Source organism: Plecotus auritus, assembly GCF_963455305.1.
Source record: "Plecotus auritus genome assembly, chromosome: 7".
Taxonomy (NCBI): domain Eukaryota; kingdom Metazoa; phylum Chordata; class Mammalia; order Chiroptera; family Vespertilionidae; genus Plecotus; species Plecotus auritus.
Window position 1 is genome coordinate 19,524,393 of NC_137774.1, and position 14,976 is coordinate 19,539,368.

General features: G+C 42.0%; 1 protein-coding gene across 4 annotated transcripts in view; it reads right to left on the reverse strand.

Annotated features, from left to right (window-relative positions):
- Positions 1 to 6,452: 6,452 nt before the first annotated feature.
- The window catches only part of CEP95 (centrosomal protein 95), a 37,040-nt gene continuing 28,516 nt past the window's right edge, over positions 6,453 to 14,976 (reverse strand). For all 4 annotated transcript variants that reach the window (XM_080681354.1, XM_080681351.1, XM_080681352.1 and 1 more), the window contains exons 13-20: positions 13,389 to 13,475; positions 12,507 to 12,636; positions 11,508 to 11,677; positions 11,325 to 11,399; positions 10,087 to 10,239; positions 8,015 to 8,161; positions 7,657 to 7,728; positions 6,453 to 7,367 (exon numbers count right to left, since the gene is read on the reverse strand). In XM_080681354.1, the coding sequence (XP_080537480.1) occupies positions 7,191 to 7,367; positions 7,657 to 7,728; positions 8,015 to 8,161; positions 10,087 to 10,239; positions 11,325 to 11,399; positions 11,508 to 11,677; positions 12,507 to 12,636; positions 13,389 to 13,475 (1,011 nt within the window). In that variant the 3' untranslated portion in view covers positions 6,453 to 7,190. The remainder of the gene's footprint in view (positions 7,368 to 7,656; positions 7,729 to 8,014; positions 8,162 to 10,086; positions 10,240 to 11,324; positions 11,400 to 11,507; positions 11,678 to 12,506; positions 12,637 to 13,388; positions 13,476 to 14,976) is intronic.

The following is a 14,976-nucleotide window of genomic DNA, read 5'->3' on the forward strand; positions in this document are numbered from 1 at the left end:
AAAGAAGATTGAGTTTATGATGAATTGTTTTGAAAAAACTTGATTGGCTCTATGAAAAGTGACAGCATGTGACCATACAGTGAGAAGTTTAGGACGTTTCACACACCTTCCTTAGTTGATGCCTCTGTCACGTTGGAGAGCTGGAGCTTCAGAGCGCTCAGGACCGACCTCGTTTCTGTCTCCAGGTAAAGCAGGGAAGGTGCCAAACGGCATTTCTGCTGCCATGGCAAATTGATTGGTCAATAGTGGTTGTGTGTGTGTGTGGGGTCATGTAGAGATGGATTTCTGAGGCCAATACAGGCTTATTGGGGACATTCCAGTCCAGCAAACAATGTGCCAGGGCTCTGGAGGGCAGAGCTACAGTAGGGGCTTCACTTCTTACCCTGGTGTTGAACAGTAGAATCCTCAGAATGAAATGAAGCCATGACTTTCATTAAAGGTAATTATTCACAACTCTATACATGATAGTGGATGAAAGTCCAGCCTAAATACATGGGTGGGAAAAAGAATGGAGATGATGCTTTTTCATCCACAATGTAGTCTGTGTTACCTCTCCATAGTAAAGGTCTGGGAAATACAGTGATGTAGCAGCAGTATATTAAAGTTCCAGGAGTGGGCATGCTGTCCATCTTTATCCTTTTGAAATTTATTTTTTGCTTTGTCTCATATTGCCACGTTTACTGATTATCTAAAATCTGTAAAATTTGCCCTAACTGGATTGGCTCAGTGGATAGAGCATTGGCCTGAGGACTGAAGGGTCCCAGGTTGGATTCTGGTCAAAGGCACATGCCCGGGTTGCGGGCTTGATCCCCAGCAGGGGGCGTGCAGGAGACAGCCAATCAATGATTCTCTCATCATTGATATTTCTATCTCTTCTTCGCCTTTCCTCTCTGAAAGCAATAAAAAAAAAATACATATATAAAAAAATTTGTAAAGTTTTAGTACATTAAGGAATTTAGTATTACCTATACTAGAGGCCTGGTGCATGAATTTGTGCATGGGTGAGGTCCCTTGGCCTGGCTGGCAATCGGGGCCATCTCACCCAGGCCCAATGGGGGCCGGCTGGCCGGGGGGAGGGACCGTGAGAGGTTGGCTGGCTGTGGGAGCACACTGACCACCAAGGGGCAGCTCCTGTGTTGAGTGTCTGCCCCCTGGTGGTCGGTGCACGTCATAGCGACCCTTTGACCGTTAGCTATGACGTGCACTGACCACCAGGGGGCAGACGCTCAACGCAAGAGCTGCCCTCTGGTGGTCAATGCGCTCCCACAACGGGAGTGCCACTCAGCTGACCGATGGGCACCTGACGCAGGGCTCACGGCTGGCCACCGCAGCCTGGAGACTGCAGCGGAGTGGCAGCGAGCCTACCGAGCGGCAGCGGTGGTAGGTGCAGTGGGGCCAGGATGAGCAGGAGCAGCAGGCAGCGTTGGACTGCTGGTTTCGGCCCTATCCCCGCAGGCCACCCCGAGGGACCCCACTGGTGCACGAATTCGTGCACTAGGCTTCTAGTAATCTATAAATTACCCAAAAGTTTGATTTGACTAATATGTGATGTTTTTCTGTGTGGTGACCTGAAAGGTTTGTCCCTTCATTATAATGAAGGTTAACCTTGGCACTCACTGCATTTCTTTGTCCTAAATTCTTATAGTAGGAAATACACAACAGATCAAGAGCCTAGTGACAGGATAGAGGTAATTATACAGAAAAAGGGTTACATTTCTACATTAATATTCTTAGCTAAATAGACAAAGCAGATTTTAAAGTTACTTTGTATTAAAAGGTATTTGCCCTAAATGTGACTTGTTCTTTGTTCATTCAACAGATAACTACTATGCTGCTACCAAGTGTCAGGCTCTGTACTAGCTTAGGATGGTTGTTAGAAACTGAAATTCAAACCTAGGTACTCACAACTCAGTTTGTGTATAGTAAAGAAGTCCGTCATGATGGGAGCACGGGATTAAATAACCTTTCTTCAGCAAGGCCTTGAGTCCCACATTTGGTTTTTAAAACAATCGGTTTTGTTCTCCTACCTCCTGCCCTCATGATACTTTCAGATCCTAGAGACACTGGTCTCCAGGACAGGTAGCTCTTTCCTTGTGTTCATCATACAGTTGGCTGCATTTCCAAGGTAATGTGCTCAACTCTTACATACCTCTTGTGAGTATTTGGGCTGGGGTTTATCTAGGTTATCAATTAGTCTCTAATATGAGCTGTAAACCCCACTTCTGTCTCCCTTATGGTGAGTGTTTTATAAGTAAAAGAAGTGGGGAGAGGCAAATACAGCAGCCTGTGGGGTAGGCAAGGACCCTTCCAAGATGTTTTTCCTGCCTACTTTAGTGTTCATGAAGTCGTCTCACTTTCAGCCCCGGATTTGGGAGTGAAGATGGAGAGCACATCAGATTCAACCTTTCAGACCACTCACTTCCCCCAAAGACAATGCTGGCATGGCCAGGTAGTGGTGAACCATCGAGACCAAAAAGGTATTTCTTTTAGTTGAAGTGTAATTGACATATAACATTATATTAGTGTCAAGTGTACAACATAATGATTTGTATATATTCTGAAATGATTACCACAGTAAGTCTAGTTAACACCCATCACCGTACATAGGTTGTTTTGGGTGTGAAGGGAACTTTTATGCTATACAGTATTGTTAACAACGGTCTCCATTCTGTACATCACATCTCATAACTGGAAGTTTATATCTTTTGACCCCTTTGACTAATCTCCCCAACCCCTTCTGGCAACCACCTATCAGTTATTTTTATCTATGAGCTCAGTTTTTTTGTTTTCCACATACAGTATATGTGAGATCATATGGTATTTGTCTTTCTCTGACTTATTTCACTTAGCATAATGCCCTCAAGGTCCACCTTGTATTTGCACATGGCAAAATTTCCTTTTTTCAAGGCTGAATAATATTCCACTGTATACATATTCACCACATTTCTTCACTCACCTGCTGATGGACACTTGTTCCCATCTTGACTATTGTAAATAATGCTACAGTGAACATGGGCGGGGTGTGCAGATACCTTTTCCAGTTAATGTTTCTGTTTTCTTTGGATAAATGCCCTGAGTACAATTGCTAGGTAGTTCTATTTTTAATATTTTGAAGAACTTCAGGTTTTCCACAGTAGCTATATCCATTTACATTCCCACTAGTAGTGCACAGGGCTCCTTTTTCTTGATGCCCTCAACATTTATTTCTTGTCTTTTAGGTAGCAGCTATTCTAATAGTTGAGAGGTAATATCTCCTTGTGGTTTTGATTTGCATTTCCCGGATGAGTAGTGATGCTGAGCATCTTTTCATGTACCTTTGGACATCTTTATGTCTTCTCTGGAAAAATGTTCAGTTCCTCTGCCCATGTTTTAATAGGATTAATTTTTTGCTATTGAGTTGTATGAGTTCTCTATTATTTTGGATAGTAACCCCTTATCAAGATAGCTGATTTGCAAAAACAATTTTGTTTCATAGGTTGCCTTTTCATTTTGTTGGTTTTCTTTGTTATGCAGAAGCTGTTTAGTTTGATATAGTTCCACTTTTCCATTGTGCTTTAGCGTCAAATCAAAAAAATTGTTGCCAATATCAATGTCAAGGATTTCACCACCTATATTTATTGTAATTTTATGTTCAAGTCTTTAATCCACTTTGAGTTAATTTTTGTGTATAGTGTAAGATCTGCTGGTCCAGTGTCATTCTTTCGCATGTTGCTATCCAGTTTGCACAACATTTAAAGACTCTGGAGGAGGATCCAAGATGGCGGCGTAGGTAAACACCTAAACTGCTGCCTCGCAAAACAATTTTAAAACTACAACTAAAAGACAAAACGTCTTATCACCCAAAACCACGGGAAAGCTGGCTGAGTGGAAGTTCTACAACTAGAAGGAAAGAGAAAAGAGCATTGAGACGTGAACAAGTGCTGAAAAGCTGAGGTACAGAGGCGTGTGAATCGGGCTGATGGCGGGCAACTGGGAGAGCTGCTTTTTTCAACCCGAAGGGAGACAAGCTCCCGATTACTCTGAACTCCAGTTTCTGGGGAGACACTGGGGACCCAAACTCCTACGGGGAGAAGCTGGACTGTCTGCCATCGGGTCAGAAAGTGAGGGTGGCTTGCTTGCAGGGCTGTGCACAGGAATAATTGTTTACAGTGCTGGGGCACGGGACACAGGGACGCGGTCGGAGACGCAGAGCCCGCTAACTGGCAGCCATCGCTGTTTGCCACGCCCTAGCCTAGTGACGCCCTGAGACCCCGCCCTGCACAACCTACAAACCCACCCTAGCTCCAAGCAGCGACTTTAGCATATGAATGGCCTGCCCTATTGCAGCTTAAACTAGCAAACTTGCAGCTGGGTCAAACAGCTCCAAAACCTCCAAACCCCAAGCAAAGAGGAGAAAACTGTAGTTCTCGCTGTAGCTCCTGCTGGGTGGCCTCAGACAGTAGCTGACCTGCACCCCACTGGAGATCCAGAAGCCAGTGTACCTAGTGGTCAGTGTGAGACACCAGATTTCAACTCCTCACATCCATAAGTGACACATTCAAGAGGCAGACTCAGTGAGCACCAAAGCCCCACAGAAACAAGACCTGCACCATAAGCGTGTCTCCAGCGCAGCAGTTCTTCCATTATAGACACAGCGGGTCCTCACAGCCAATTGGCCTGGAGGTCAATTCCTCCCAGTGTACCAACAGCAATCAAGGCTTAACTACACCAAGACTTTGCACTCAGCCCACAAAGGGGTGTACCAAGAGCGTCCACCTCAGGTGATTGGGGAGGCTGAGCTACTGGCCCCTATAGGTCACCTACCACACAAAGCCACTCCATCAACACAGGGAAGCAGCAAAATGCGGAGACAAAATAAGTCACGAATGAAAGAAATGGAGGAAAGCAAACTACTGGATGACATAGAGTTCAGAACCACATTTATAAGGTTACTCAAGAATCTTCTAAAAACCGCGGAGAAACTTGATGAGACCTCCGAGGAGCTTAGTGAGACCTTCAAGGACCTTAATGAGAATGCCAAAAAAATGGAAAAGGACCAGTCAGAAATTAAGCATACACTGTCTAAAATAAAGAATATACAGAAACTCAACTGTAGATCAACGTACCCCAAGAATCAAACCAAAGATCTGAAATATGAGAAAACAAAAAACACCCAACCAGAAAAACAAAAAGAAAAAAGAATCCAAAAATATGAAGATATTGTAAGGAGCCTCTGGGACAACTTTAAGCATACCAACATCCGAATTTTTGGGGTGCCAGAAGAAGAGAGAGAGCAAAATATTGAAAACCTATTAGAAGAAATAATGACAGAAAACTTTCCCTACCTGGTGAAAGAAATAGACTTACAAGTTCAGGAAGCGCACAGAACCCCGTACAAGAGGAATCCAAAGAGGACCACACCAAGACACATCATAATTAAAATGCCAAGGGTAAAAGACAGAGAATCTTGAAAGCAGCAAGAGAAAAACGGTTAGTTACCTACAAGGGAGTACCCATACGACTGTCAGCTGATTTCTCGGCAGAAACTATGCAGGCCAGAAGGGAGTGGCAAGAAATATTCAAAGTGATGAACAGCAAGAACCTACAACCAAGATTACTCTACCCAGCAAAGCTATCATTCAGAGTTGAAGGTCAGATAAAGAGCTTCACAGACAAGTAAAAGCTAAAGGAGTTCACCTCCACCAAACCAGGATTACATGAAATGCTGAAGGGTATTCTTTAAGAAAAGGAAGAAGAAGAAAAAGGTAAAGATAAAAATTATGAACAACAAAATGCCATCAAATACATACCTACCAACAAGTGAATCTAAAAAGCAAGTGAATAAAAACTCTGAAGAACAGAATGGACTGGTGAATATAATAGAATCAGGTACATAGAAAGGGAGTGGACTGACAATTCTCAGGGGGAAGGGGGTGTGAGGGGTGCGTGAAGAGATTGGACAAAAATCTTACACCTATGGATGAAGACAGTGGCGGGGGATAAAGGCATGGGGTGGGGTGGGGAATCAGGTGGAGGGGAGCTATGGGGGAAAAAAAAGAGGAACACTTGTAATAATCTGAACAATAAAGGTTTATTTAAAAAAAAAAAACTCTGGCCTTTCCCCATATTTTTGGCTCACTTGTCATAAATTAATTGACCATTGTTCATAAGCTCATCACCATGCTACTTTCCTTTTTTTAAAAAAATATTTTTTTTATTGATTTCAAAGGGGAAGAGATAGAAACATCAATGATAAGAGAGAATCAGTGATCAGCTGCCTCCTGCATGCCTCCTACTGGGGATCGAGCCCGAAACCCCAGCATGTGCCTTTGAGAGGAATCAAACCCAGGCCCCTATAGTCCGCAGGCCAAGACTCTATCCACTGAGCCAAACCAGCTAGGGCGCCATGCTCCTTTCTACACGCCCTAATGGGAATCTCTCTTCTCCCTTCCAACCATCCTTTCCTTGTGTCCTCTGCCATTCTGTGGCTTTGATCAGCAAAACTCCCCATATCCTCAACTGCTCTGAAGCCTTCCTCTAGTTGTTGGCTTCATTGAAGCCCTCTTCTCCATGGAAGACACCACACCAAGTGGTTTTTCTTTTTTCTCATGTTCCCCCACTAGGGTTTGGTGTACTCTTTCTTGCTTCAAGTCCATTATGCCTCTTTCCCACCTGCCATCACTAATTTGCTTTTGAGACATACACCATTTGGCCTTCCACCTTGGCCTCTCCTCACGCTGTCCTCTACCGACCCCAGGAAGCCATATGCATAAATTCTCTTCTAGCCACCAGGTGAAAAAGCTACACACAATTGAACCTGTCTTCAAGGGTTACTCCTCTGTCCCATCTCTGATGACAAGCTCACTTCTCTTTTTGGAATTAGAGAGTTTGGTCCTCAGGCACTTTTTTTTTTTTCCTTTCAATTTTTGTTGACCCACAATAGGCTTCAGGAGCTGGCTGCTCAATCAAGGCTTGTTGACTGCTTTAGTACACATGACTAATGAAGAATGTGTGCCTTTAAGGTTTTAGTTCATAAATTCAAGAGCAATGTATTTTAAAAAAACAATTTTTATTACGTTATTTCATTAAAAGTATTGGAATGAATATGTAGACAAGACATTTAGAAATGATTCTTTTGATTTAGTTTACTTACTCAATTCTAAGTCTGCCCTGGTCAAGTCTTCCAGACTTGACCATTTATGGAAGTAGCCTCAGGGGAAGGGACTTTTACTGTACTGAAAGGAAGCCAGGTGAAGCCGAGATTTGAAGCGCTCAGCTTCTAATTCCCGGAAGAAAGCATCTTCGTCGTTCTGCGTGATCATGTACTGCAGTTGTTGAATTTCCTTCTCCATCTTAGATCTCAGCTCCCTCTTCACCTTATATAATGTCTAAAAGAGAATTCATGTCATCCTGCTATTCAGAACACACAGCCAGGCCACCCTCATCTATCTATTTTTATTCCTTCTCCAACTTCCAGCTGATCAAGCTCCTGCAATAATTTTAATAATTTAATATACAGAGGCCTTAGTAGGTAAAGTTGAAATCACAGGATAAATGTTTTGGACCACAGATGAACCTTCTTACTAGTATTCTCTCCGTTCCCCTTGAGGGGTAATATAATTGTATTTTTACTTCTTAAAAATGTAAATAAATGATTTCTATCCTGTTAATCATTACCTGGGCCTGGGATTTTTCTCTGGCTTTGAGTTCTTGATGTTCCTGTGATATGGCTTCTGCCAGCAATGAAAACTGTTTACAGGGAAGAAAAAAAAAATCAAATACTTTATTTGTAGTCTAAATATAACAGTTCTATATTTTTATTTTAATAGAAATAGGGCAATATAGAACCTGTACTTTAGGTAAGCCCTAACTTATTTAATCTTAAATTTCAATCTTGAAAATGGGTTAGTCTAACCTGTATAGTCACAAGTTCTGAATTAATATGTAGAGCTACTGTTCAGCAGACTAAGCTGACTTTTGACAGGGTGGTCAGTACTAAGCACATGAGAATGTAAGCAGGCAGCAGTAAGCCCACCTGGTCTTTATAGTAGTTCTCCATCGAGTACAGTTCATTCTGGTGTTGTCTCTTTTGTTCATCTCGCTTTTCTTTGGCATAGTTTCTTAGGTCTCGTAATCTTTGCTTTTGAATTTGTAAGCCTTCTTCAAATAGTTTCTTAAATATCTGTCAGTTATTTAATCAGAAAAATTAAGTTATGCTGAACTTTTCATGGAGGAATATAATCATTTTACCCACATGGAGGTATATACTCATTATATTTCACAAAGATTTTTTAAAAAATATTTTTTTTTATTTTTTGTTTTTTTTAAAAATATTTTTATTGATTTCAGAGAGGAAGGGAGAGGGAGAGATAGAAACGTCAATGACAAGAGAGAATCACTGATTGACTGCCTCTTGCACACCTCCCACTGGGGATAAAGCCCGCAACCCAGGCATATGCCCCCGACTGGAATCAAACCTGGGACCCTTCAGTCCACAGGCTGATGCTCTATCCACTGAGCCAAACCAGCTAGGGCACAAAGATTTTTTTTTAAGTAACAGATTTATTTAGACAATTCACATACCATAAAGTTCACCTTCTGAAGGTGTATAATTCAGTAGGTTTTATTATATTCAGAGTTGTGCAACCATTAATTTCAGAATATTTTCATCACTACAAAAACCCTACTTCCCATTCTGCCCTCCCCAGGCAACCACTAATCTACTTTCTATGTCTATAGATTTGCCTATTTTGGGCATTTCATATAAATGGAATAATATACTATGTGACCTTTTGTATCTGGCTTCTTTCACTTAGCATGTCTTCAAGATTCATCTATATCGTAGCATGTATCAATGTGTCATTCCTTTTTATTGCCAAAGTTTATTATACTGTATGAATATCATTTTCTTTTACCCACTCATCAGCTGATAGCATTTGGGTTATTTCCCCTTTTTGGCTACTATAAATAGTGCTTCTGCAAACACTTGTGTGTAAGTTATCTGTGTTGATAGATACCTAGGAGTGAAATTGCTGAGTGATATGGTAGGTCTATGTTAACCTTTTGAGGAACCCCCAGACTGTTCCAAAGTCATTGTACCATTTTATAGCCCCACCAGCACTGCATGAGGGTTCCATGTTCACATCCTTGCCAACACTTGTCTTTTTTATTTCAGCCATTTTAGTGGGTGTGCTGGTATCTCACTGTGGTTTTAATTTATATTTCCGTTATGACTAATGATGTTTCAGCATCTTTTCCTGAAGCCCAAAATTCTTTATTGCTTTCAAAAAAGATAACTAAAGCAGCCATGTATATAGGGCAAGAACCCCAAAGCAGAAACAAATGTTGCATCTGCTCTTGTGAATAACTGAGGGTGATGTTGATTAGCACATAACAGGCCACAGGAAAGCAAACTGTTCAATGGATTTGAATATGCCCACTTGTCCTCCATTGATTAATAAGAATTCTTGATCAAGAACTGGTTCTTAGAGCCATGTATGCACTAGCCAGCCATATTACCTTACTCAAGTCACTTAACCTCTCAAAGCCGTAGTAGTATCTTCTAGAAATGAGGATAATATATGTATGATCCACTTCAGAGTATTCAGCCCAGTTAACTATAATTACCTTAAAGTTTTACTTTAGGGATGAAATTTATTGCCAGTTTAGAATCTCAAATATTAAGCATTTCAGCCTGATTTGGATGAGACAGCAAATACTTTGTGGAAACATCTCAAAGCATATCTGCCCTATGTCTTTTCCTGATTCTATGTGGAAACCTAGGTTATCTAATCACATCTTAAGTTCCTGTCTTTGATAATATGCCCCCAAATCCCTAAAGCCATTTTATGGGAGAAGTACCTGTGTGCAGTAGGTCAGAGGGAATTCGGATGAGGGCAGTGGAGACTGAGAAGAGACTGGGATATATACTGGGGTAATAATATGAGGTATGGTCAAGTCTGAACTCTTCACAGCCAGCATTTTAGGACTTGTATTTGAATTTTGGATTCAAACTGGGACAAGAGTTACAAACAAAGAAGGTGGTCTTGAAAGGTAACAGACAAAATTCACCTTCTTAACAGGGTTAGCTAGAAAAGCCATACTTACCATTTCTTCTCGTGTCCTCATTCTCATCATTTTTGCACGCAACTGAACTCGATAATCATCATAATATTTTCGGGCTCGAACAATCTGCTGTCGACTTTCTTTTATTTTTGATTGGGTCAACTTCTGCCTATGAATGCGGTCCTTGAAGTCTTGCTGGGAAAGGGGAAGAGAAACAGAAGGATAACAGGAATACAGACTCTAGCATTCTCATCTGTCCCACTCCCCACCAGTGTCTTCCAGCAGTCAGCCGGGTATGGAGGACCAGTGGCCTACTGCCTGGGCACAGAGTGTGAAAGACTCAGCCCCCAGACATACTCTAGCCTTTGGTGGTTCATCGCCTCAGTCCTAAGAGCTGCCCCAATGAGCCCTCTCTGCTGCAGAGAGCAGCAGAGACCTGGTGGACCTGAGATCTCATCTCCCCATTCCACACCCACATGCCAGCTTAGGAGTAGAAAAATGGCTCTCTTTCAAGCAAAATTTGAGTTACTAAGAGTATTTACATCAATACTAAGGAAATTAAGCAATATCTTCTTACAAAGTAGTGAGGATGAAATGAGGTCATGTACATAAACCCTCTAACTAGGTGTTCAGATATCTGTTTCCTTTCCCTCATATCAAAGTACCACATGCAGTTCCTCAGATGGCTTCCCCTTTGGAAATGTTTGGGATTATGGTTCTCATTGCTTATCTCTACATTCAGCCAATCGTTTTTAAATCTTTCTCTAGCATATTGTCTCTGATCTGTCCTTTCCCTTCATTATTCTCAACAGAGGATAATGTGCTGTGTATGATTCTCTATCCAAATTATAATGGAGGCTGGTAAACTACCTCATCTCTACCTGGGACCTGGGAAGATGGGAGAGGACTAAAGCACTAGTTACAACCACGTGGTACCTCAAAGGGACCATGAAGGTAGAAACAGACCTGGATTAAAAATCTCAACCTTGCTCCTTACTGATTGATTATGGTGGGATCCAGGGCAAGTTAACATCTCAAAGCCTTGGGTTTTTCATTTCATAGAAAATGTGTCCATCTTGTTACAATAAAGACTAAATGAAACTGTGTGCTAGAAAGGATCTAGCAACTTCCCCCTCATCAGTTTTGGTTTAAGCCCCAGATGCTTCCACAGGCAAGTGTTCAAGGTAACAATCTGTGGGGCTACTGCCCAGCTGGTACAAATAAAAGTAATTAATACAAGTTATAAATTCAAAGTTATACCCAACTTTCTCTTGACATACCAATCTCTTGTTATGTTCATATTCTTTCTTGACAAGTGCAGTAAGCAGGTCATGCCTTCTTAAGGCTTCTTCTATCTTTAAGTGGGACAACAGGGAAGGAGGTTAATAATTCTGTTCATTAAATTTTCAGGGATAAGTTCTTTCCCTTTTTGATTATTCCTATGCTTAAAATTGACAGCTTACTTCATCCTGGAGTTTCTTTTTTGATCGATCTTCTCTATATGCATCTTTTTTGAGCTGTTCAACCTGTGCAATTTGCTGTTTCCACATTTTGCTTAGTGTTTGGCCAGAAACATAGAGAAATGGAAACTGCTCAAGCATCAGGGGCAGGAGACTGTGTTCATTTACTTTCACTGCAAGGTTAAAAAAAAAAAAAAAAGCTCTTAATCTGAGAGACTTGCTGACAGCTTTTAATAACTCTCATCCCACCTTCCTGATAGTTCAAAGCTTACCTAAGTGATGTGGTTCTGATCCTGAAAAGAACAATTCTGAAAGTATGTTATTACTTTTGCATCCCTTCTCAGAGTGAGCCAACTACTAGTACAAATGAAAATAAGCTCAACAGTTCTGATTGATGACAAGCTGGTCTTGTGAAGTCCATCCTAGCTGCTCAGCTGACTCGGTTGCCTTGGGTGGATGTTGTGTGTGTGGTCACACAGACTTCTCAGCCCTACTGGTAGGCAAAGTGTGTGTCTGATGGGATGTAGTTAGAAGGCTAGCCGTCTTTGAAACCGCACCTTGGCATGTCATATGACCTCATTTTCCTTGTAACAGGACTCTAGTACTCACTGGCACCAACTGTCAATATAACAGGAGCTGGACAGGCCATCTGCTTGCTTTGGCGCATCCCTCTGATTCTACCAACTTCCCAGAAACAAAGAAAAGGCAGCCAGCATAAATGAGAGAGTAAAAGCAAAAGCCGGAGCAGCAGGTAGTGAGTGGCCCTAGCATTCCTTTGGTGCCAAGAGATAAGCCTCCCTAAGATATTATTGATGAGTTTTAAATAAATGCCTTATTGAGGAGTTTTATCTTTTTACAGAAATCTAGTGCATGGCAGTGATAAAAGAGGTAACTTTTTCCAACTAACTTGTGGATGTCAGTTTTCAGTGCATGTCCTTGGGATGTAGGACACATTTTTAAAGGATGCCAGTTTTGCACAAAGTACAATTTTGTGGTTCTTACTTGGAACTACTTTATTTGCTTTTGGCAAGCCACCTCTTGGACTTGGAGTTATGGTGTTTCTAGAGTAAATCTTCCAGGGTTGACTACGTTTTGGAGTTCTTTTATAACCAGCTTCTCTGTATATTTTTTCCTTTAAAGCAGATATAAAACAGAATAGAAGTAAGACAGAAGTCTAATAACTTAATACATCACCTTAAATATTACATATTGACAAAAATAGCTAACTAATCCCGAGCCAAACCATCTTACTTTAGATTTCTAAAATCTGGTTTTTATCTACTCTAAGTAAAAAGAATCTTTCACTTTTGGCATCCTCTGGAATTTGAAAAGGACAATTTTTTTTTTAAAATTTCATAGTCGCCATATTCCTACACCCTAAATACAACTAATAATGTTTTGGTGTGCTTGTTTCTTTTTAAATCTACATGGAAAAAGTTGTCAAAGCTCCCAATGTTTAGTTGTATCCTGTTTTATTTATGAACACTTTAGCATAAGCATTTTTTCCCATGCTTTCAGTTTCTGTAACCATCCTTTTGAAAGGCAATGAAAACTGATGCTTTGGGTTTCTTCCCACCAGGTATGTAACAACTGAGATTTCCTGTCTTCTCTTACGTCCCTTTAACTTGTTAGCCCTAGACTATCTATTAAACCTTTGGGCAGGAAGGAAAAATGCTCGTGTTCTTTGGTATAATGTCTTGCTACATTCAGCAACTTGGATACCCTATAAATAAGAGAAAAATCCCACATCATGAAATGAAATCCTGCCTTTTTCTAAGGAGCTAATGCCCTGCTGATTCTTTTTTCATATTAAAAAGTTCATCTCTCTGTACTTTCCACTGATCTGATCAAATGGCATTTATTACAGTAGAGACTTTTACCCACTGTTTCCTCCTCATTTGTTTCTGGAGGTCCAATATTCTCTTGAACTTTATTTCTTCTTAGTTCCCTTTCAAATGCCTCAGTTAGTGCCTACACAGGAAAAGGCCATATGACATTTAGTTATAAAAAACATACAAATGAAAATGAAGGAAGAAAATTCATCTAAGATCCTGCCAATGTATTCACTTTTTTAAAAAGTACCTTTCAGGCTCTATATCACAAATATACATTATTTAATAGACATGTACTTGAGACATAAAATGAAATTCTACATAATGTATTTTTTTGTTCTCATAGTTCTTGAAATTATTTTGATATTCCCTTGAGTGGAATTTACAAATTGAATTGAAGTTACATGCTATTGTAACACATCTATATATATAAAAGCCTAAGCCAGCAGTCGCCAACCGGTGGTCCGCGGACCACTCACTGGTGGTCCGTGAGGTCCAAAAGGTTGGCGACTGCTGGCCTAAGCAACTGTTATGACTGGACGGTAGCTATGATGTGCACTGACTACCAGGGGGCAGATACTCAATGCTGGAGCTGCCCCCTGGTGGTCAGTGCACTCCCACGGCCAACCTCCCACGGTCGGCCACCTCCCATGATCCCTCCCTCGGCCGGCCCCCGATCGTTGGCCAGGCTGAGGGACCCCACTGTGCATAAATTCGTGCATCGGTGCAGTCCCTAGGCCTGGCCGGCGATCAATGCGCGAATGTCTGGCGTGGAAGGGCAGGTCCCAGCTAATCTCTGGGCCCTGAGCAGCACCTGGGCCTCTGGGCCCCCGTACACCCTTCTCCGCCTGAGTCACAGTGCCCAAGTCCCCATGGGGCAGGCAGCACACTCTCTCCCAGTCGGCCTCGCAGACTGGCTCCTGCATGAAACCACAGGGAGCCCAACGGGTCCCTGCGGTCCTGGCGGCTGCAGCCCAGCTCACCCGAAAGAGGCTGCATGGGTGGGGAGGGGCTCCTCGCAGGCGCCCGGCACCTGAGCACGGGGGGCTTCCACAGCGCGCGAGCCCTGGCGTCCTGGGGGAGGTTAGCAGGGGGAGTGAGAGTGAGCTCGGTGGACACCCCACATTCTCACTGCACCTCTATCCTCGTCACCTACGCCCCCAGGTAGCCGGCAAGAGGTCGCAGTGCGTCACCAACTCCCGCCATTTTCCACGCTGTCCCCTGGTGGTCAGCACATGTCATAGCGAGCAGTTGAACAACGGCCCAAGGGGACAATTTGCATATCAGGTTTTCATTATATAGGATACTATAGAAAACAACTTAAGTGTATTAAATTTATATTACATTTCAAAATCCCTATTCCATAGCAGAAAGTCTTCCTTAGTAATCATACATTCTCCTTGTTGAATCCTAACCACCTCCTCTCATTCCTGTCTTGGTTACTTTCATCCTATCTGTACTGCAAATGGCCTGTCACATTTAATCTACCTCAAATTCTGTTCATCTCTAAAGCTCTTTCTGAAACTATCAACCCTTACTGACCTACTCTTTCTTAATTTCCTTCAGTACTAGTCTATATCTGACAAGGTTAGTCTTCTTAAAATTTTGTGAGTACAAGTTTTATGCTCCCTAATGGGGGA